Genomic DNA, 22,015 nt, shown 5'->3' on the forward strand with positions numbered 1-22,015 from the left:
GGTGGTACGATGGATGTTGTCGCGGTCCTCCTCGACAACATCCATCGTACCACCATGTCTAAATGTGTCTACGGTCATCGGGCGGTTGTGTGTGTTTTTTTTCCAATGCTTTTACGGCTCCAGTCATTGATGTTCAAGAGTGGCGCATTCTTATGTCTTGGCTTGTTTCTAGTGTGCTATTCAGGGGTCGCGCTCACTGGAGCGCTTTGTGAGGATAAGGGGTGGGAGGGGAAGAGGTGGAAAAGCCATATGACAATGTCTGCGCAGGCTGGGACGAGGCGACTGGTGCGAGCCGCGATACAAGTCACGCAAGTTGGCAGGGGAAGGAAGGGGTAGGCAGGTGTTGATCTACATGCAATATGTAATGTTTGTGTATAAACATGAGCTCAGGGTAGAGGAAAGTCAAACCACGTTGAAAAGACAATGCCTAAACGGAAGTGACCATTATTGAGCTACCACGAGCATGCTAGTGAGCCCTTCCAACTATCTAGCTAAACAAGTATGAGAAACTCCTGTAAATGCAACCTGAGCTCCGCGCTCTCCGCGCTCCAAGATATGCAGAGGTGACGAAACCAAAAGGACCCTCCCAAGCAAGTCAGCAAGCAAGCAAGGAGTGTCCGCACCTGCAGTTGATTAGACAGCTCCACGTCACACAAACCTAGACATGACTTGCTCTCTCTCTCTCTCTCTCCCTCCCTAAGCTTAAAGCAGAATGACGATCAGGCAGAGCCAGCCGTCGGGGTAGGCCGCCTCGCGCATCAGTTCGTCGAGCGGGGCCGTGAAGGGCACGGGGACACCATGCAGGAGGACGTTCGCCAGCACGGGGTCCCGGCTGCTGGGAAAGAGGCTGGGCAGCAGGCTCCGCAGGGCGGGCCCAAGGGTCTGTGGAGCTCCTATGCGCGATGAACTGTTCAGATGATGTGTCCCACCTGTCTGGGTGATATGGCTGGGGAGAGGAAGGAAAGGGTGGTGTGGAGGAGGGAGGGAGGGAAGGGGCCACGGGGTGGTTTTCCTTGTTCTTTGGTGGTGGAGGTTTGGCAGACAGATACGGGCGACGTGAAACGTGAAGCCACGAGAAAGATGATACGGAGGGGAAGCAGGAAGAGTGCACTCACGATTAGCCGTCCTGGGCGCCACAAGCGTCTGCATCACCTTGAAGGAGCCTGGCGCCCCTCCTGCGTCTGGCGGTGAGGAGGGGATGTAGATGCGCAGCGGTATGTGCTTCAGCGGTGTGGGCGCATTCAGCAGCTGCGCGTTGACCTTGGTGAAGGCCACGAAGTCGTCTGGTGGGTTAGGGGACATATGTAAGTAAGACATGCCTTGAAACGAAGTGGGCTCGTTTTGCGCCCCGAGGAAGTTAAGTAGACCGCTACTTGGGTATGAGGTACCCGGAAAGTAGACAAAGTCGCAAGAAGGGATGGCGGTGGTAACTCACTGTCCTGCACGGCGTTCCATAGAGCGGTCGTATGGTCCTTGGACATGCTCATGATCTGCTTGGCGTTGCCGTTGCGTACGAAGTCGGCCTGCTCGACGTGCATATGCTGGGTTAGCAAACTGCCCTCAGCCGTGCGGAAGACCCACCAGCAGCAGCACAGGGGTGGTGCTATCCTGTCTTCCCGAGAGGACGGCCCGTTCTGCAGGCGACCTTAAGGGCGGCTGCAGGGGCTGAGAAAAGAGATAGAGAGGAAGAGATAACGCACCTCCTTGACGCCGTTGATGAAGGTGTCGGCAATGTCCCACTCGTCGCCGTCGCCAACGACAAGGCGCCAGGGCAGGGTTGGCTGATACAGGTCGACGAGGAGGCCGACGGCCAGGTTGCGTAGCTGAATCTCCTCATGATGGAAGCTGGAGCAGGGGAGGCCGAAGAAGGCGCTCAGGCGCGGTAGGAGCAGGGCGAGATAGCTGAAGCGCGGGATGGCGGCGACGAATGGGTTGTTGGGCTGGGAGGCGTGGGTGATGAGCAGCGGCACCTGAAGCGCCCACAGCGCTTGAGCGATGTTGGTGTCCCGAGATGATGATGCCGGGCCGGGGGACGAGGTCGAAGCCGGCCTGGGCGATGATGCCATGTTTGGCGGCTGGCAGGCAGGGCGTGAAGACAGATAGAGTCAGGAAGTAACGTAGACAACACCCTGGAAGCTGATCTGCAGTGATGTTCTCTCTCTCTCTCTCCGTGCAGTCGGTCTAAGGCAAGGTCGAGGGATGGCTAATGCATAACTCCCCTCATCTTCGCCGACGACTGCTGAATGGCCGCGGCCAGGGAAATCCCAGGGGCGAGGAACGGTTGTGACCGGTGTACCAGCGGAGTTGTTGTGATAGTGACGGTTTCCTGCCAGCCAGCCAGCCAGCTAGCCAGCCAACCGACGGCCAGTGTGTTTGCTTGAGGTAGCTGCCCGTGACGAGCGCCGTAGAAAGAAGCAATGCCGCCGGCGGAGTTGGCGAAGACGCGAGACGAGAGAAGGACGAGACGAGACGAGACCAGACCAGACCAGACCAGACCCGTCAAGCGGCCGAATGAATCGTGGTCACTCGTCGATGCGAGGCTGCATGTGTGTTGGTTTTGTTTGCCTTGCCGCAGCCAGGTGCGTGCGCTGCAGAAGCAAGCCTCTTCAGCTGTGTTGGTACCCCTCAACCCTACCACCACTGCTGCGGGGTGATAAGCGAGCGATAAGGGAGCTATAGCTCCCACCTCTTGCCGTTATTAGGGCCGTTAGGTCCAGGAGAGCTGTTGTGCGACGCTGTCTCTCCTCCAGCTTAGCCGCAAACGGTCTCGAGGTCAAGGCGACCGCTCAACATTACGGAGCCAGCTGCAAACACCTGGCAGGGCAGAAACGGAGTGCCTTGAACAATTGTTATCCGCGCAACACTCTTCACCCTGCAATCGCGAAGAAGACTGTAATCCTTTCGATGAAATGCCTGATTGAGTCTTCCGTCATCCTCAAGCTGCCTTGGCTGCCCGGTCGACTGTATTGCTAAGCATCACTTGGGTGTTCACCGGTGGCCGTTGCAGGTCAAAGTTGCTGGTTGAGACGCTGGCCTGGGGGGCCTCAGGGGCCCTCAGGGGGCCTGGCTCAACAACCTGTCACCAACGGCGCTCGTTGTTTTACGTCGCACAGATGGACAGACGGACAGACGTGCAGATGGGCATCGGGAAAGAACACACAGTACAGCATGGAAATGCTCGCACCATGCAGCAAAGTCACTGGCGTTTTCGGGCCGGTAACGCAATTTAAAAACGTGCTCACATGACGGCGGGCTGACTGGCAACGCTGTTGTGATACACACAGTCTCTTTGCAGCGCCTGTCACGCTCTCCCACCCCCCAATGTCCGGCAGCGCCATTACGTTGAAGGCTTACAAGAGGGGTTGCTCGAGGGTGGTAACGCTGACCGGCTCGGAGAGTCAGCGAGAAAAACCGCGTTCCGACCCTTGGAAGGAGGGGGCAAGGAAGTCCCCCGCCCGTTACGACGAGGAGGAAAAGGGCTTGGTGTCGTCGCACATGGGGATTACGGAGGGGATCACACTCCAGAACCCCTTGCTCACCGGTATCCAGGACCTGGCAAATGAGATGCCAGATCACCCACGTGGCTGGCGGCTAGGCTGGGGACCTGGACCTTGACAGAATTTGAGGCTGCGATGGGAGGGGTAGCTTGCAACCGCAACCGCAACTGCAATGCAACCGCCACCCCCATAAACAATGTCCTGGTGGAGGAGGATGGGGGATGCTTTGCTGGACTCCCATCAGTGCAGACCTCCCTAGTACTGCTGCCTGGGTGCCGGCAACCACACGATGCGCTGCCGTCAGATGTCCCGACGCTGGTGGTGTCGTAACGCCTCCTCCTCGGAGCTGCAGATGTGTGTAATGTACCCAGAAGCAGCAGCTGTGGCAAATGTACTGGTACTTGGACGTCCGCTTCGGGCCAATTCACTCGTGTAGGATTACCTGTCTTATCCAAAACTGCCTTCCCAGGAGCACTGCTACCATGGCTCTCGACGCGCATTGCATGCCATGTCTCATTGATGCGGCACGACATTGCCTCTTTCTCTTCACAGAGTCCCACACCGCCGCCATCTCGGATCAGCCAGGGGCACACAGGGCGCAGGCAGGAGCCCGGTTACGGGATCGAGCAGGGTGGTATCGGGCAACTCGGACTCGGTCGTCAAACTACGTAAATCGAAGCCGGTGAGATGCACAAGGCCGGCTGGCAACTTGTAGTAGTCTGGCGAGTAGCCAATTAATCACCCCTTCACAGTTTTACATTCAGGGAACTATGAATTAACCCTTCACTATTCGCTCATTGGCGTCTTGATAATTACAGACACGTCAGTTGTATCAATATTACGAAAACTGCCGAGGTCCACCATCTCAATAACAGAAAACGACTAGTTTGGGCTTGATATCGTGATATTTTTCTAGAATAACCTGGATTTGAGACTGGGTAAGGTGCGATACGCTCGATCATATATACACATTATGTTGGTTTACAAGGTATCATTCTGGTCCTTTGTGGTTCCCCTGCAAGAAGTCTGGCTTAGAATTGATAATCCACAATATCACACCATGTCTCCTAGTCCACAAAGTAGCTTGCTCATGTAATTAACACGAGTCTTTTCCGTCTGTGACCGGTCTCTGCTCTCGGCACTGGAGCGCACAAACTTGGGCCACGTATTCGTGAGCACGAGATGCTTGATCTCCGCCTCGGCCACGTCGAAGACCTGCGGGCCGAACGCAGCAGGCACGGGCAGGTCAGGCAAGCCGCTGTCACTGCTGCGGCTGCTGAGATCGGCCATGCGGACAACAGACTGCAGGTTTGCCTTGCCCAGCGTGTTCTCGAGCCCCGCGGGACCGCAGCCCTGCCCACCGTTTAGGTTGGCCGTCGAGCCGCCGGGCGACACGTCGTCGAAGGGCGTAGCTGACGAGACATCCGACTGCTCGCTGCGGCGCCGCCCGTGCAGCGCCTTGGCTGCGCTGTCGAAGATGCCAAAGAGCTCCTTGGCGGCCCGGGACGAGATGTTGACGGGGAATTCGGACAGATCGAGGCTGACAAAGTGCGAGTAGATCTGGACGGCACGCATGAAATGTTCGCCCACGGCTGGGGGAGATCGAGCACCAGAGGAGGAGGAGGCGGCGGCGGCGGCTTGCTTCCAGTCTGCGACGTGGGTGAGAAAGCTGACGTTCTCGCCGGAGAAATCTTTCAACGCTGCAAACTCAAGAAGGGGCTGAGGATTTGTGCGGAGAACATTCTCCAAGGCGACCATGGTCAAAATATCGGTCTTCCGAGTCTCATTAGAGCCAACATTGCTGGAGCTGGAAACTAGTTTGCTCTTCCTATTTTGTTCAGCGACCGAGGTGCTCAGGATCGAGTCCCGGTAGGTAGATCCGCTGTACCCAGCCGTCGATACGGAGTCGGGGTCCGTGAAGAGACCCCTATTTTTCTCTTCCCATGAAGCAATGGCATCAAGGGTCTCCTGACGGAGGTTGTGGGACTTGATGACCTGCGAGCAGGGGATGAAGATGGTGAACAACTCGATGAAGAATATGGAAAAGGAAAACCTGTATATGGTTACTCAGCTGGTCATGTATTATATCAGTTCATCGAATTCTTCACTCACCATTGAGGTGGCACTACAACCGCATTGGCAGGTGCCATTTCAGGTATGTACAAGGCAGCGAGCCACAACGGGGATGCTGGGAGGCTGGACAAGGTGTAAGCATTTGTCCATGTCACCATCCTCGTGAGTCTTTGAAGCAACCTACCCAGCTATACAGCAGCATATAGTTTGTATACGCCAGCCATGAGTGTCATGGATATTTCGCGTCTTCCACAACAGGTAAGGAGCATAAATCCACGCCCAGAAGAATTGCCAGACAATAGAGAGCCACCTAGATCATATTAGATTGCTAATCTTCCTTCAAGCATGTAGGTAATTGACGAACCACTCCCATCCTGTCAGACACAGGACCTTCCTCTCCTCTGTTCCAGGTACTTCGACGTGGAAGATGCCGTAACTTGGATGAAATATCTCGGAGCCGAAGTAGATGAAGAAGGTAAGTAACAGCTATTCAATATAAGTCAGTATATGTAGTTGAAGCACGAGGGCTATGGATCTGGCGCTACTTACCTCAACTACCATCGCAATCCCAATGTAGATTACAATCTTGGTTGTCCTGTCCAGCGCGGAGACTCTCTCGAGTGTGCGTCTGAACCAGCTTTGCGAAGAGTTGACCCGGTCCGTCTTCTCAGGCAGGGTACTGCTGTCGAGGCTGGTTACACGGGCATAGCGCCGTTGCTGGCTCGCCACGTGGAGAAATTGACTGTTGGCAGCTTGCAACAGGGCCATTCCGAATGGAAGGTATATGCTCATGACCCAGAACTGGACATCACAAGGGATGAGACTGCCGATGGTAAAGGCGATCATTGAAGCGACGCCGTACAGGTGTAGCAGAACGATAGCACTGAAGACCAGCGGCAGCCTGCGAATGCGGAGGAAGGGAAGCTTTCTATGTCGGTGCAGAAAGAGCATTCCGGCCACGAGAATGACCGTCCATGCTATTGTCAGGGCATTGTACACCCAGCCCAGGGTGGTGACAGTGATCTCTCGAGACATCGCTACTGAAGCCTTGCTCTCTAGTCACAAGTCTATTGGGCTTACCAAAGTTTCATCCCACAAACTCAAGGAGGGTAATCAACGTCGACGGAGGACTGGGAATCTCGTTCTTGTAGGCGTAGCCATGGAGGCCAACGGCACACTTCGCGCCATCACCGGTAGAGAGGAGAAGGGTCACGCAGGTGTCGCCTTGGGATGAGACATGCGTTAGGGCACGCGGGGAGGCGCGTTGTCGCCGTTCAGCTTCAGCTAGCATTGTCTCTTACTCTCGAGGACTCCAGTAATAGTTTCAATGCTGTTAGTCAAGATTGGCTGGTTCATGTCCACAGATCTGCAGAGGATCATCCGGTAGGGGAATGATCGCCAGGGACTAGTCGAGGGTTGCGATCTCTGCCCTTGTGGGTTGCGCCAAGTGCCGCCTCGTGGGGCACCGTTGCTTTTGCAAATGCTCTGTTCTTATCGAGTACAGATCGCAGCCTGCATGGACAGCAGGCTCAGGCATGGGATCCATCTATCACACACTTCAGATCAGCAATATTGGCCGATGATCGTGCTTTCTTACTAGGCCCGGCACTTGAATGTTGAGAGAATCCGAAATCACATCATCTACACAAGAACGCTAGAATGAATGAAAGTTTGGTGAGATGCTCGGTCCTCGGATGATTGCTGCCCCAGACAACCTTCAAGTTGATAATACTGTGGAGCTTGCTATCGCGAATCTAGCGCCGGAGGTAGATAGCGTATACCCCAACCTCTTCTTTCGACCATCCTATTGTGTTTGCAACAAACGACAATACCATTATCCAGTGCAAACTGGGAATAAGCCTCAAGTTCTTTTAACTTTGCATCTCGTGGTCACTAGTCAAGTGGCGCCTATCAGGGGTAACCGGTTGCCCTGTGACATAATATGCATAGAGGACGGAAAATACTCACGTTGAAGTTCCACTCCTGGATATCAACGAAGCCCGATTCCTCCATAGGCTTCCTTTGTAACCCGTCTCGTACGACAGTGAACGTCTGGTTTGAATGTTTCCACCCTCCACAAAGAGCTTGCCCCACTGGCCATGGCACTTGTCTCGGAAAGGCTGCCGCCCTCGTTATTACAAAGGGCGATGCCTCGTAACTCTCAAAGTAGCCGCCGGGTTTGGGACACCTGAAAGCATCCTTGGCGAGTGCAACCCAGTCACCGATGCTCCCAAGCAGAAAGCAGATAACGTGTATGGACAAAGTCTATGGAACCAGTCGCATATGTCCAGCGTTGCTTACAGTCATCAATTTCACTCTACAAACAAGGTAACGGCAACCCATTGCTATGAGTCGGGCTTTCAATTTCAAATTTGGCTGCACGCAGCTTGACTGGATCGGCGAGAGGTCTGCCCCAACCACTTCACAATCGGGATGTTTGTCGCCAAAGTCACTGGTCGCCATTATCGGAGGCACGCCTAGCGAATGATGATTTTACTTACATAGCCCATATTCCAGTTCCGGTACCGATATCTAGCGCTTTCTAGGAGAATTGTAAGTATCCACGAAGCTTAGGCTAGACAGCACGCAGTCGAGTGCAGACCTGTATGATGTCTGCCAATGGGGCAAGTTGGAGCTTGCCGCCCAAGCAGAGCGTCAGGACATGATGACTACCAAAGGTTGACATCTCGATCGATATCAATGTGGACCTTGCAGTACAATTTACATCAGGTCTAACGTCTCACTCTGTTGTTCATCGTTTGATGCCCTTGCGGAAAAGCAACAGGAAATAACGGCCGATACAAGAGAGCTATTATCTACCAATACTGCGTGATTCCCTCTCGCCATGATATGTTTATACAAGCACCGTCCGGTACTTGAGTAAGCTCGAAGTAACCGATGCCGTAGAGCTAGTCGCCTCGTCGCCGACTGAAGAGTCGGTATCATCGTAGTCATTGGCGGGCGGCTAGTTCCTAATTACCAGCATTTTCCCGACAAGTAACGATCAAGAGGAGCACAGTTCATGCACGAACCAATTCGGCTTGCACCCAATGCTCACCCGGAAGAACGCCGGTCGGGCTGACGGTAGCCGGGAATGCGGAAGAGGATGCCATGCTGGTGGATGACCCGGCGCTAACGTTAGATTGCTCCTTCTCGGCGACGGACATCGTGGCTTGGGGACTTTCGGCTGGGATTGTTGGATCGGGTGGAGTACTTGTATAAAGTGAATCATCGCAGCAATTGGATTTCTCCACTTTGGACCAATCCCCGGCTCGTCTATTCCTGCTCACATGATTCATTGTTATTCCATTTCGGTCTCTAGGCTATTGCGGGGATGATTGTTTGAGATGGAAAGTGCCAATACTTCTTGTAAAGATGTGGCTTTAAGGGGGTTGAAAATTGAGATGTGATAACCCCCTGTTGAAAAGCCAGAAGGATCAGCGTTGCAAAAGTCGATGAGAAATAGCATTGGAACATTCAGTCTCACATAAAAGGAACAGGGTTGTGTGTGAAGATAACTTCTCCGTCATGTCATTAAATTATGCTATTAATACAGTCTGCCCATAGACAATGTCCGAACAACCATTTGGCAATTCCAATTTCATCAATCATAGCCCCCGATGAGTCTCCTGGTGAGAGGCCGACTGGTGTCGACCAGCTCTGTCGTGGTCATGAGCATCATGCTCAATTGTTGGGCCACCGACTGCCTGTCGTAGAACAGAGGGAGGTACCTGAGCTGCATCGGTGGGATCTTTGTTGTAATTTGATCCAGATCTTTTTTCTCGTTAGATAATGAAATTGCTGTCATGGTACACCCACGAATCTGGGCTTGACTTACTTACTGATAGGTCCGGTTACCGCCTAGAGTCTTGGAACCGTCAAGGTCGGAGTCAACTCTGGGGTCAACCTTGTTGGCCATGTCAGACTTATGAGGGCCGGCAGTGTTGGGTGCAGGTCCAGGGCCGTTGTGAACGCCCCGATGATCGCGGTCAGAGTCCACGCGAGGATCGGCAGCATTGCCTACACGACTGCTATGTGGGCCGTGAGTCCCCTCAGGATCGTTGTAGCCGGTAGTTTTTGAGCTTCCGTAGCCCGCGCCGGTGCCAGTGGTACCAAAGGCGCCACCTCCAGCTGTATTGCCATAACCTCCTGTTCCACGGTTGTCACGGTCAGAGTCAACACGGGGATCAGCAGCGTTTGCGACACGGCTTGAATGAGGGCCATGGGTGCCTTCAGGATCGTTATATCCCGTGGTATGTGAGCCTCCATATCCAGCTCCAGCTCCTGTGATGCCAGCACCAGTGGTACCATGAGTGCCGTGAGTTCCACGGTTGTCACGATCAGAGTCAACACGAGGGTCGGCAGCATTGGCCAAACGGCTAGAGTGAGGTCCGTGAGTTCCCTCAGGATCGTTGTAGCCGGTAGTCTTTGAGCCGCCGTATCCAGCGCCTGCTCCTGTGGTGCCAAACGCTCCGCCAGTTGTTCCGTGGGTTCCGCGATTGTCCCGGTCAGAATCTACACGGGGGTCGGCAGCATTGGCAAGACGGCTGGAGTGAGGTCCGTGGGTGCCCTCTGGATCGTTGTAACCAGTCGTTCTTGAGTTTCCGATACCAGCGCCGGTACCCGTTGCACCAGTGCCAGATCCGTACGCGTAGTTATCATTACCACTGTAGCCACCGGTGTGCGTGGTGGGGTTTGCGCGGTGGTCACGGTCAGAGTCGACACGAGGGTCTGCTGTGTTGGCAACGCGGGAGCCGTAGGGTCCGCTGGTACCCTCGGGTGCCTCGTGCTTGGAGTCGCTATGCAGAGCGTCCTTGACCTTGTTGACGATGGAAGACATAATGGGTAGTTGTGATGTTGGGTATCAAGGGGTATCAAAGTAGGTTTGGTAGGTTTAATGGTGTTGTAGGATGTTGAGTTTGAAGATGAGAGAATAGTAAGACTGAGAAAGTCGAAAGGCCTTGCCGTCTTATATACATTTGTAGTATTACTGTTGCGGAGCTGAAGAGCCTCGAAAGTGGATAGGGCTTTCCAGCTCCGTCATCAGTGATCTGAATCCACTCGGATCTAACGCAAGGCATGGCTGGAATATCGAATTGAGGCAGCTGCATCGAATTCTACTCAGAATACGACCCGGATGAGGAAAGAGCCAAGCAACCAACAGCCCCACACTCTTGCCTGACGAAGGAAGGCTCTTACTCTAGCCACAGAGTATTACGCCCCAAGTTCGTCATAACCATGGTCATGAGAAGGGTTATCCATGAAGACACAAACGACGGCGTAGCTCTTCCGGAGCTTGGTACGGGTAAGCTGCCTCGAGGCTGCCTTGGTAGCTCCAGGAAAGCCCGGGCCAATACTCTATTTTCGTTGGAGCAGACGATCTCTAGCAGTCCCTTAACTGGGCCCACCTCCACTCGGAGACGATTCTGACGCTAGAAACACGAATGGATGACAATTGACAAGACCCAGAATCAAGAACGCGACGGCGGCTGGCGTCATAAGACCCAATGGCAAGTACCGAGTGGGCCATGGAATCTTCGACTGTTGATCAGGTACTTGGTGACGTTCCAGTGCGGTCCGTTGGGACGGCGAAGGTGGATCCAGATCGCTTCAAGGTTCGCCTGGACGGCTCAGACGGCTCTTTCACAAGCTGCCGTCAGGAGCACGACATCTTCGACATTTTCGTCTTGAGCAAAGCGAGCAGGGGGAGCAAGGTCAGCAGCCGGTTAAAACACTCCAAACAGCTCCAAACGGTGCACGTGGACTGCTTCTGGCACGGAAAATCAAGGTTACGGGCCATTGATAGGTGAAGTACCGTTTTACGGGAGAGAAAAGCCATCGTTGAACAGAGTACACAAATCGTCATAGACTGAGGCTGATCTTCCTTAGCTTCCTTAGCTTCCGGCATAGGTGTGGCGAGTAATGCATTGAATTTGTGGCTGGTGAGGGGTAATTTGTGGCGTCAGCTTCTTACCCCACAATTCCGATCAGCCGTTTACCCATCAGACGCCAACGTCATACTCCATTTTGAATGCCTGTTCCCTTCCCGCCAAGATAACTGGTCTCCTGCCATTACGCCAGACCAGGCCAGACCAAGCCTTGGAACTCTTCAGGTGGCGGTTTCAAGGATGTTCGGCTCGCTTGCCAACAGATTCAACAAGGGAGACGTGGCTAGTGCTCTCAGGTATTTTGTTATCTTGGCGCTGTGACGTGATACTTTCTCCATCAAGATCCCTTGTCCATGTTGTAAGGGATTCACGAGCTCGAGGTGGTGTCACCAGCCACAGCTGATGTGGCTTTTGTCCTCGCGATCGATGTGTTAGTTCAGCCTTATCACAATCTAACTTTGTCTCTAGTTGCCCAGAAGTTCGATATCGCGTGTGATCAGAATAGACCCCTATGAATGTTGTTTGCACGTAGCACTACAAGCGTATTGCCCTGGAAAACGGATGTTGCCACTCCAAGTCGGGCTTTACGAGACACTCAGCGAACAAAGAAATTAAACGTTGCGGACAATACTTGGCACATATAGAAATCCCATATCAAAGTCCAGATCGTTTTTGATGCATTTTTTGATTGGTAATAGAGCAAAATGAGATAGTACAGGTATGCGTAGCTAGTAAGGGTATCAGACTCCTGTGGAAAAGGTGTTATTTCACCCTTTTCTCAAGGTTGGTATCGCAGTTTCGTGCCATCGTCAAATTCATAACCCCTTCCTGAAAAAGCAAATACGGTAAATATATTAAGAGCCAACCACCAAATAATGCTTTAGTCATGTATGTCCATCAAGGACTACGAAGAGAAGTGATTTCGGTGACTGAGAAACCAGATTAGGGTAAGAGTCGCGGTCTGATGATTTCCGAATGGTGTGTGAAGTAAGTAATCTCTTATATCAAGTCGAGCTCAGGTGATCGCATCCAGCATGAGGATAATATTGATCTGGCTAGCGGGCACACTCATTCTTTGCCTGAAACAGCGCTCTTAGACGCGAGATCGGTACCAGCGGCGGCGGTGAGTAGTGCGAGCCGGGGCAGCAGTGGTCCTGTGGCGGCGGACCCAGTAGATGCCGAGGAGCGCGGAGACGAGCCACAGGATGGCGCTGAGGAAGGCAAAGGCCTCATCAGCCTTCCAGGTCGAGCAGTCGTTGTGGCCGAAACCGACATTGCTCCAGTTGAAGGTGGAACCGCAGGCGTCGCCGAGCCAGTCGACGATGAGGCCGAAGGCGACGAACCAGCAGATAGAGATGATGAAGTCAGCTGGCCAGTGAATGAAGCTGCCGCTGAAGGGGAACAGCCAGATGATGGACAGGAAGATGGACAGGCCGGCGACGACCTCGGTGTAGATGAAGCGACCCAGTTGCCAGGAAGAGGCACCCTTGGCATCGTGCAGGTACTTGCCGGTGAGGCCAGCGACGATGGCTGCGAAGGCCAACTATGGATGGAGTCAGTACACTGTCTCGATATTATCTCATTTAAGTACAAGGGTCACTTACCTCCGCAAGGCGGAGAATCATCGAGAACAGATCAGCTAGGATCATTTTGGCGGTTGGGTGGCCTTGTGTGGCTTTGGGTTTGAAAGGTGGTTGGTTGGAGTGCTGGAGGTGATCTGAAACCCTGGGGCAGACGATGTGCGATCCGCGAGATGGTTTTCTGATTGATGAAGGGAGAGGGCAGAAGTGAGATGGATGGTATGGACAGTATTTATTCACGAGAGGGACAGTCCGTCATGGGCCAGTCATGGTCAAACCCGGGCTTGGTCGCAGGCAAAGGAAATTGGGAGTGATTCGTCGCGAGGCAATCTAAGTACAGACCTTGGAAATCCACCAAGGTATAGCTACCTGAAAACACGCGACTTACACGATCAAGGGCCGTGTATAGGCTTACCAGGGACGTAGCCTGCTCTGCAAATTTACGAGATCACCCAAAACAAACATGGTGTCGTGCCTGTCTTACCCAGGCAAGCACGGCCGCGATACGTCATTGCCTCCTGGGACGCGCTTTCCGCATGGAGGGAGGTGAGTTGGCTGACTCCTTTGTCTGCCCATTTCCCATTCAGATTGCGGTGTGAAGCATGCATTTCTCCCTGACCAACAACCAACACCAGGCCCCCAACGCCGACAAGGGTCACGGCAGATGCTTTTTTGGCGATGTACGTGGTCAGTGGGCTGCTCATCTCCAAAGGATGGACGTCATAAGGTCATTACACCAGTGCGTCCGAGCTTGTGGCGTCATAACCAACACCTAATAGGCCGGTAAGGTGCTGAAAGCACCCTGATCCGGCCCTGTAGTGGCTGGAGCCTTCTGAAACGGCACTAAATCTCCACAGAATAAGCGACATGCACATGCAGATCCACCACTTTGACCACCACCCATGCCCGTATAACTACTGTATGTACGCCAGAACCTGATAGCAGCCCTGTAAGGTTGACCAAGGTAAGGCATCTCTTACATCTTGAATGGCGGCGAAATGTCGAGAATGATCTCCCTGAAGCCCCTTGCTCTACTACATCCTAACAAGACTCGTTGCGTTCACAACGGGTAGATTGAGCCTATGAAACCCTCTCCCGACAGGATCGTGATACTTGTATAGCAATTTTGCATTATTCCGCGAGATCTCGATGGCCGGCAGTGAGCGTAGACAAATGGCGGTAGGTCGGCATCAAAGAAACCGTCACGAGAATGCCGAAAAATTCCAAAGAGGCAATGGGAGGTGTGGCTCAAGTGGCTGAAATGCCCATCATTGCCCGACAGGGGCACAAGAGCTCCAAAAACCTGTTGTCGCGGGGGGGCGGATCGCCTGTGGCTGCCGGCAGGGGGGGGGGCAATCAGGGCGCGTCCTGCCCGTCCACTCGTATGGGAGAATCGTGAGCTTTTGACATCATCTCTCATTCCTCCCCCGAGCTCCTCGATTTACCGCTCATTTCCGCTCTAGACGATGCCTGCACCTGCATCGGATGAACTACTTTCTGGGGGTCGGCGGTGAGGTTCTCAAACCGTGGCTTGCCTCTCGGATGTCCCTGCCGATGTGCCCTCGCCGTTGAGCCTTGGCATTCATCGTGAACTGGGATTCGTGATCTTGGATAGAACATGTACACATGCGTCATCCTTGGCAGCCCCCAAAACGAGTACAGAGCCTCACCTTGTATGTACATCACGGGCCACCAAGAAGCTCCCGACTGGCTTTGCAAAGGGCTACTAGGCTAATAGGCTCCGGCGAGTGGCTCTACCCGATTACTTGGTCCAAGAATCCGATAGATCAAGTCTCTTAGCGAGCAAAAAGATTACATGTTTCCATGGAAGGAGGACCTGCATGACGATGGTGATAGATGTAGACATCACATGTTTCATTACTCATTCATAAATAACCTTGCTGCAAGCTGGTACATGATGCATGTATCCGAAGCATTGCGTACCTGACGCCTCTATTCCCATCTTTGGGACCCTTCCAAGGCACAATGGAACCGGTGAACATATCAGGTCTTCGAGGTGTTTCCTACTTCGCTCTTCGCCGTCTGAGATCCTGCTGCCCCCGACGAGCTCTTGGTCTTGCGCCGCGTGGGCTGGTATACGTCGTTGAAATTCATGGCAACACCGAGGAATCGCATGTCCACATCCGGCTGGTAGGCTAGGTCGCCCAATAGCATCTGCAGACGCGTGCGGAAGCTTGAGCCGAGCTGCTTCAGGCGGTCTTGTAGGGCCGGCAGCTCGGATGCCACGATGTTCTCGCCCGTTGCCGACCCTGGCAGGGCGCTGAAGACGTCGTCGGCTTCCAGTGCTGGCGTCGAGGGCTTGGACAGGCCACCCTTCTTAGGAGATCGCGGTGCAGTCGAGTATCGCGCGTCTGCTTCCTGCCGCCGTGCCCAGTCCGAAACAGACCAGGAGTACAGACCGTCGACGGACTCGCGGTACGACAGCATCGTCCGCAGCAGCTCGCCGAGCTGGACCATGTAACTGTTCCTGTCCTCCACCTCAGTGATGCCCATTGCCGCCGCAGCAGCAACTGCCTCATGATGCTGCCTTCGTCGAGCACCCAGAAGACCCTTATGGGTGATGCTGCTTAGGTAATTGGTGTGCGCCTTGATCAAGTCATCTAGGGTACAGTCGTCCTTGTTGATACCTTTCTGTAATTGCTCCCAGCTCGACTCAATCACCTCGAAGAGGATGTAGTACTGTAGCTGGCCAACAAAATGTATCATCTCGGCAAGAACGCCACGCGTGAGCTTCCAGGTCTGCAGGACGCCATCGTCTGAAGTCTGCAGGACGCTACGAGCACCCGTCATGCACTTTCGCCAGGTCGAGGCCAATGCAAACTCGACGCGCTTGATGCGCCAGAGAAAATTAAAAACCTTCAGGTATTGCCTGTTGCCCCATTCTGTGACCACGACATCTGTCGGCGCATCGACCTTGTACTCCAGAGTGAAGCAATCCCAGCCGATATCGCCGTGGGATAGCTGGAGCATCCGAGCGTCGAGACGGCGCAGAACCTCTGGAGAGTCGTACTGTGCGTTGGAACCGCGAATAGCGTGCTCCAACTGTGCTGTCAAGGTGTGTCGGTATTGTGCGCCAGCAGGACGATCCAGATTGGCAGCCAGGGACTCCATAAGCAGGGCGATGAAATCGCCTTGGCCCAGCAGAATATAATTCTTGAGCGCCTTGAGATGCTCGAAGAGATGGAATTTGTTCGTCATTAGGCCCATGAGACGTTTCATGGTGGTCTTATACGCTTCATCGATCCACGTCTCTAGCGTGGCAGTATCGCCATAGCGAAGCTCCTTGGAGGATGATTTGGAATATTCCTCAACCCATTGTGAGTCTCCACAGCTATGTCGGATGAAATTGAGAGATTTCCCAATCAGAAAAACCTTCTGTGCAAAATCGTTCGTGATTATAGTTGGTATCATGTCTTTATCGATCTCATACTTGTCGTTCCAGACGCTGCTTTGACCTCTGGATTTGAGTTCTTGTCGCTCTTTGCCAGCAGGATCTTGCTCCTTGACAAAGAATTCTTGGTATGGATCCTGGAGTTCTCCGTCATAGATCCAGTGTCGGAGGATATCATAGAACGGTCTAGTGACTGAGCCCAATAGCCTCTCTGCAAAAGCACCGACGATTGGGTCGCCGTGTGATGACGAGAATCCATGAATGAGGGATATGAGTGGCCCGCCTCGTTTGCTCTTTGACTCTTCAGCAATCAGACTCATGAGACGCAGGCCCATTGTAGCCTCTCTTGTCCAGACAACACATCGCTTAAGGGTTACGCCCGCCTTGCCTATGCCGCTTCTCGGGGCACTTTCGTCCAGGGAAGACAATGCACGACGGATCTGGCCCTCTAACGTTGCAACTAAGCTGAGATAGGACCGAAGCTCGCCGTTAATGGCAGCCCGCAGACTCTGATCTAGAAGTCCTCCAGTAGGAGTCTTCACCCAAGAAGATAGTCTTCTGTATAGCAATGATGGCTCTGCTAGCGTGTGGAGAAGGGAAATTATAGGGGACGGAAGAGTAGATGGTAATTTGAGTGTGGTTTCTTTTGAGAAGGGTAGAGTCGCAGATGAAAGCCCCTGCAATGTGTAAGGCAGGTCTCTCAAGAGAGCCGTTTCGGGAGGGTTGATTTCCACGTAATTGTCGGCAAGTAGGGTGGATTTGAGCGAGACATCCCGCTTATGACCCGTGTCTCCGTCCGAGCCAGGACCCTGTTCATCCTCCGGGCCTTTCTTGGCCTCCTTCGGAGGGAACTTCTTCAGACCAGCTGGCTGAAACGCATCGTTGAATGCTTCCTCTTCTTGTCTTGATTTAGGTCTTATTTCTTTGGCAGATCGATTCTTTTCCGGCCGTCGGAATGCCTCGCGCTGCACAGGCTGCCGTAGAGGCGCAAGCGGCAGAGGTTCACTAGGATCTGGTGAATCGGCGAGTTGATACAGTAGATAAAGAATCGCCCATTTTTGGTTCAATACTGGAAGTGATAGAAGGCGTGTGTATAGGTTGGAGAAACGAAGTGCTTGGCTCGGGTTGCTTTGTATGAGCTTTCTCTTAATCAGATCAGAGGCATGGTTTACGTCTGATGAAATGGCGGGGGAGATGGGACTACGGGTACGAGTATTTAGTATACAGACACTATATGATCGATAATCTTTTTGAAGGTTGGCTTACCTATCCAGAATTGTCTTGACGAGCTCGAAGCAATTGTCATGTCTTTCCTGCGCCGCATCGTCACCTTCCTCGGGGTCGGTGGGGATGATGTGGGCGATTAGACTGTCGATGGCATTGTAGATTCGATTCTCGCGTTCGTGAGACATGGTGGCATTGTTGCAGTAAGGCTCGATGGGGCTGACACACAATCTATTGTCTTTACTTATGTTTGTTGACTAGGGTTCGTTGACTGCGGCGTTGTCGAGGTTGAAATCGACCCTTTGCAGCGACTTTGGCGGGGACGCGACTATTTACGCGACGGCCTGGGCAGTTTTGATAATGCAGTGTGCAGACACTGGAGGCTTAGGGGGTAAAAGCGGCTGGGGATAGGTAATGGGTACTTGAGAATGTATGGCGTTGTGTGGCAGAGCGAGGTACCCACAACTTAGCGCATTCAGCAGCACACTGACACTCCGTCCTCTCTTGTCGGGCTCCGCAAATTTCAACTACAACCGAAACCCAAAGCCAACTTCCACCAGCTCGCAAGGCGACATTGAGGCATCTGTTCGGCCGCCTCACCATGCCATATCCATCAATCTGACCGCGGAAACGTGATCGCATAGATCCGGCCGTTCGTTTCATGCGCCCATGATCCTACTTTCGCGTCGCGCTGTGCCTTTCCTTCGCGCGCGCCATCTCCGCCATCATCGCCAGAATGCCCGACATCAACCCCGCTGACCTAAGCCGGCCGGCCATCAGTCTCTCAACTCCCATTCTATCAACAAAATCCATCACCGTCTCCGGCCCGGCGTTACAGAAAGCTCCCAAAACCTCCCAGATCATCCCCGCCCGAATTGACCTCGAACCTATCTATACCGCTCTCAAGGCCGCCATTGGCGCAGAGCAATGGGCTGCTTACAAGGAGGCGACTACCCAGTTCTTTCTTGGTCAGTTCCATCAGCATTTCCAACAACTGCATCTAGCCAACAACTCAACTAACTCTTCGATGCAGGCCGTCTTAATCAAGCCGAGTTTTCAGAACGTATTGATCCCATTATCACATCTCCGAATGGCGAAAGAGAGCACTTGCACAACCAGCTTATTTCGGCGATATATGGCAATGTTACCCGAGAGATGCCCGATCAGGGCTTGGCCCCCTGGGTCAGTGCCAACGACAAGCCCTCAAGTGGAACCGGCAGCAAGCCCATATCTGGGGATGCCGCCGAGCGAAGGTTGAAGGGAGATGTAATGCAATTGCCTAGCCGGGATCGGAGGCGCATCAAAGATCTCGTTCAGAACGATGTGAGTAGAGTATAGCCCATCTCACAAGACCATTCAGCTCAGAAGTGACACTAATGCTATTCGAAAAGTTTGACCCATACGAGTCGCTCGCCAATGTCTTCTCAGAGCATCACAAGGCGAAACCTGCTAGGGTCACGGCGGATGTACCACCAAGCGCAGGTGGCCTAAACAGAATGAGTATGTAATGTCTAAATCTCCATGATGATCGATGTACTTACCCACTGATAGACTTTGACTTGGAAATTCGAAAACGATATGCACAACCTTTGGCAGTGGAATCTGGAGAGTTTCCCGATGTTACTAATATTGAAGCACGCATGCTTCCTCTTTGCTATGAAGCCGGATTAGCATCTGGCCATGCCCAAGATGCAGCTCAACTCATATCCGTTGCAACGGAATCTTTTATCAAGGAGGTTCTTTCTTCGATATTTAGCCGAACTCGAAGCAACGGTCCAGGAGAGTCTGGGAGCGCTGGATTCGGCAATAATGCTTCCTGGGTTCAGACACATAAATACAAGCGTCAATTGGCCAAGGAAGAAGAAGCCGCACTGCAAGGCGAAATCACACGAGACAAGGGCGGCTTGTTACCGATCGAATCAAAGGCTGCCAGTGAACGTGGCCCGCTTGGGATGGCTGACCTACGGCTGGCGCTGGAGATGGGTGATTGCGGACTGTCACAATTCCCCATCATCAGTAAGCAGATATTGTATAACTTCCGAGAAGGAGAGTTGGAGAATTGGGACGACTACACATGGCTTGACGGCCGAGAGTCAAGTGTTGACAAGGATGGGATTACTGCAACGACAGCCACCAACGGTGACCAAAAGCAGATCTTACCTAATGGTATTGATCATGCTGATCAGATGGATATTGATGAAGAGATCTGGTGGGAAGGTGCAGAAGAACAGGATATGGATTTCCTTGATGGGGTCCTTGATTCTTGCTTAGCTGTAGGCTGAGCCGGCGAGATTTGTGGCCAATCTGGCTTCTTTGGATGAGGCAACAGACTGGAGGAAAATTTTCTTGGATGGCGGCGGCGTTGAAAACGGGTTTCAACCGGCACATTTGCATTTTAGCATTGGCATTATTTGAGGCGTACGCAGGGGCTTCTAGTGCCGTTTGCAACGGACAATGTACACTCCTCCGTACGGATCCAGGATGGATATTGTATATCTGGCGTCGCTAGGTGGATATGTGGTTGTTGGGGAGGAGGAATCATGATGTATTTATATGGAACGATACCCTGAGGCTCCTTAACCATGGGGGCAAGTATTACAGTAGCGCTGGTAGATCGTCAATACCTGCAGGTAGCAGCATATACCAGACATCAGAAAATGAAAGATGTGTCTACATTTACAGTGGATCCTGGGTGAATTTTGACTTGTGAAATCATGAAAAAAAGTCTGGTTCACATTACCACTGCGCCAGCTCCGCCCCAGAAGAGGTCACAGGCCAGGTACCTCATCGGGGGCTTCCTGGTACCAGAGATAGTTGCCATGTAAATCTGGCGAGGATTGAAGACATAAATCATTGACACAATCTACATGCCCAAACATGAAGGAATATTGAACTCCAGCTTCTTAGATATCCTTCTGGCTCCGTCTGAGCAACCTTACGCTTTGCGATCCCCAGTATGAAAGGCCCTGAATCTGATCACTCAGATCTGCAATACTGCGAAAAACAGCCTGCTCTGGGAAACGGAAAAAGTTTATATTTTCCCGACATTATATTCTTATACGGACTTTCGATAACCCAGGCCCTCACCACGACCTGGTATCGCACGAGGCGATGTTCTAAAATGTCCGAAGAAAATACACCAGCCTTGGCTAGATCGAGTGTGCAACCTCATACTGGTCTTCTCAGAGAAGAGACGTTGGTTCTGCGACAGCTCTTAGGCTATGGAAGTAAGGTAGAGGCTTTCCCAAGCACTGTTGAGCCGGAGATCGGTGTCAGCCTCAGCGAGTCTTCATTGAGAGACGTATTGCTTGTCGGTTTCGATGCCGACACATTTCAGGGCTATGAAAGGCTTGTTGAAGACCAACAAATACATGTGGGGATATCCATCCTTGATACTCGACGCCTGCAAGAATTACTACTCGCTACTTCGTCGATGGCGACGGAGCCATCACAACTCATCAAGTCGTTTCAGTTCACCATTGGGGACTCGGCATACTGCCAGAGAGCATCAAGGAAATTTATGTTTGGAGATTCCAAGTCTGCAGCAAATACTTCTGAACTAAAGTCGATGCTGGAGGCTGTTATAGATGACAGGGATGTAGTGCTTGTTATGCACGGCACCGACTCCGACCTAAAGATGCTCCGAAATCTTAACATCAATCTTCGGACGATTTATGTTATCGATACGAATAAAGCGGCTCAGAACCCTCTGCAATTATCATATCGCTATGATCTAGAGACGTTGCTCGAAAGTCTAGAGATACCCTATGCTGCACTACATGCTGCTGGGAATGACGCTCGATTTTCCCTACAAGCACTACTTATGCTCGCTGTCAAAGACGCCGAGCGGCGCCCAGACGCCTCTACCTCTAACGAATCGCTTTTAAGGGTACTAAGGTCCGTCGCCCAAGCCCCAAGGCCTCCAACGGCGGCGGAACTGAAGGAAGTGGGGGATGCGGCCAGACGAGAGGCGAAAGCAGCGAGCAAGGCCCGACAAAAGGCGAGACGTGCAGCCAGAAAGGAGGCAAGGCGGGTAGAGCGAGAAGGTAGAGAGGCGGATACAGCTTCGATCCATGACAGCGGCTCGTGAAGCTGAACATAAGAGTGCTGCGGACCTGGCCTTCGAGGTTTTGATAGAAGAGAAGGTCAAGTCAGGAGACCGAATCCCGATAATAGGAGCGATTCATGTCAAAAAGCCTTGAATCTATCTAAATGGGTGCTTTCATCAGAGGCAAAACGAAAAATTCCCATGTGATTAGCCATATACTCCTATGTATGCAGGACTACGAAAAGAATTGTCGCCGCAAAGTTCATCATTGTTGATTTTCATGTGCACAAGCA

General features: G+C 52.7%; 6 protein-coding genes across 6 annotated transcripts; 1 reads left to right on the forward strand and 5 right to left on the reverse strand.

Moving 5' to 3' along the window:
• Positions 1–702: 702 nt before the first annotated feature.
• On the reverse strand, positions 703–2,066 carry UCRPA7_6282 (putative autophagy protein 5 protein; the record flags this gene model as incomplete). Its single annotated transcript, XM_007918824.1, has 4 exons — positions 703–893; positions 1,116–1,283; positions 1,436–1,541; positions 1,701–2,066. 4 exons carry the CDS (start codon positions 2,064–2,066, stop codon positions 703–705), a joined length of 831 nt encoding a protein of 276 aa, XP_007917015.1.
• A 2,484-nt stretch (positions 2,067–4,550) lies between these two features.
• UCRPA7_6283 (hypothetical protein) lies at positions 4,551–6,605 on the reverse strand (the record flags this gene model as incomplete). Its single annotated transcript, XM_007918828.1, has 3 exons — positions 4,551–5,550; positions 5,935–6,056; positions 6,120–6,605. 3 exons carry the CDS (start codon positions 6,603–6,605, stop codon positions 4,551–4,553), a joined length of 1,608 nt encoding a protein of 535 aa, XP_007917019.1.
• Positions 6,606–9,408: 2,803 nt separating this feature from the next.
• Positions 9,409–10,410, reverse strand: UCRPA7_6284 (putative period circadian protein; the record flags this gene model as incomplete). The annotated part of the gene is made up of 1 exon (XM_007918827.1): positions 9,409–10,410. One exon carries the CDS (start codon positions 10,408–10,410, stop codon positions 9,409–9,411), a length of 1,002 nt encoding a protein of 333 aa, XP_007917018.1.
• Positions 10,411–12,551: 2,141 nt separating this feature from the next.
• Positions 12,552–13,107, reverse strand: UCRPA7_6285 (putative integral membrane protein; the record flags this gene model as incomplete). The annotated part of the gene is made up of 2 exons (XM_007918822.1): positions 12,552–13,001; positions 13,063–13,107. 2 exons carry the CDS (start codon positions 13,105–13,107, stop codon positions 12,552–12,554), a joined length of 495 nt encoding a protein of 164 aa, XP_007917013.1.
• Positions 13,108–15,042: 1,935 nt separating this feature from the next.
• UCRPA7_6286 (putative spindle pole body component alp6 protein) lies at positions 15,043–17,862 on the reverse strand (the record flags this gene model as incomplete). Its single annotated transcript, XM_007918825.1, has 2 exons — positions 15,043–17,650; positions 17,717–17,862. The coding sequence occupies 2 exons, from the start codon at positions 17,860–17,862 to the stop codon at positions 15,043–15,045; spliced, it is 2,754 nt and encodes a 917-aa protein (XP_007917016.1).
• A 548-nt stretch (positions 17,863–18,410) lies between these two features.
• Positions 18,411–19,182, forward strand: UCRPA7_6287 (putative transcriptional co-activator protein; the record flags this gene model as incomplete). The annotated part of the gene is made up of 3 exons (XM_007918826.1): positions 18,411–18,642; positions 18,708–18,997; positions 19,066–19,182. The coding sequence occupies 3 exons, from the start codon at positions 18,411–18,413 to the stop codon at positions 19,180–19,182; spliced, it is 639 nt and encodes a 212-aa protein (XP_007917017.1).
• Between the last annotated feature and the right edge of the window lie 2,833 nt (positions 19,183–22,015).

This window comes from Phaeoacremonium minimum, assembly GCF_000392275.1.
Source record: "Phaeoacremonium minimum UCRPA7 unplaced genomic scaffold PA7_03_scaffold_461, whole genome shotgun sequence".
Classification (NCBI taxonomy): domain Eukaryota; kingdom Fungi; phylum Ascomycota; class Sordariomycetes; order Togniniales; family Togniniaceae; genus Phaeoacremonium; species Phaeoacremonium minimum.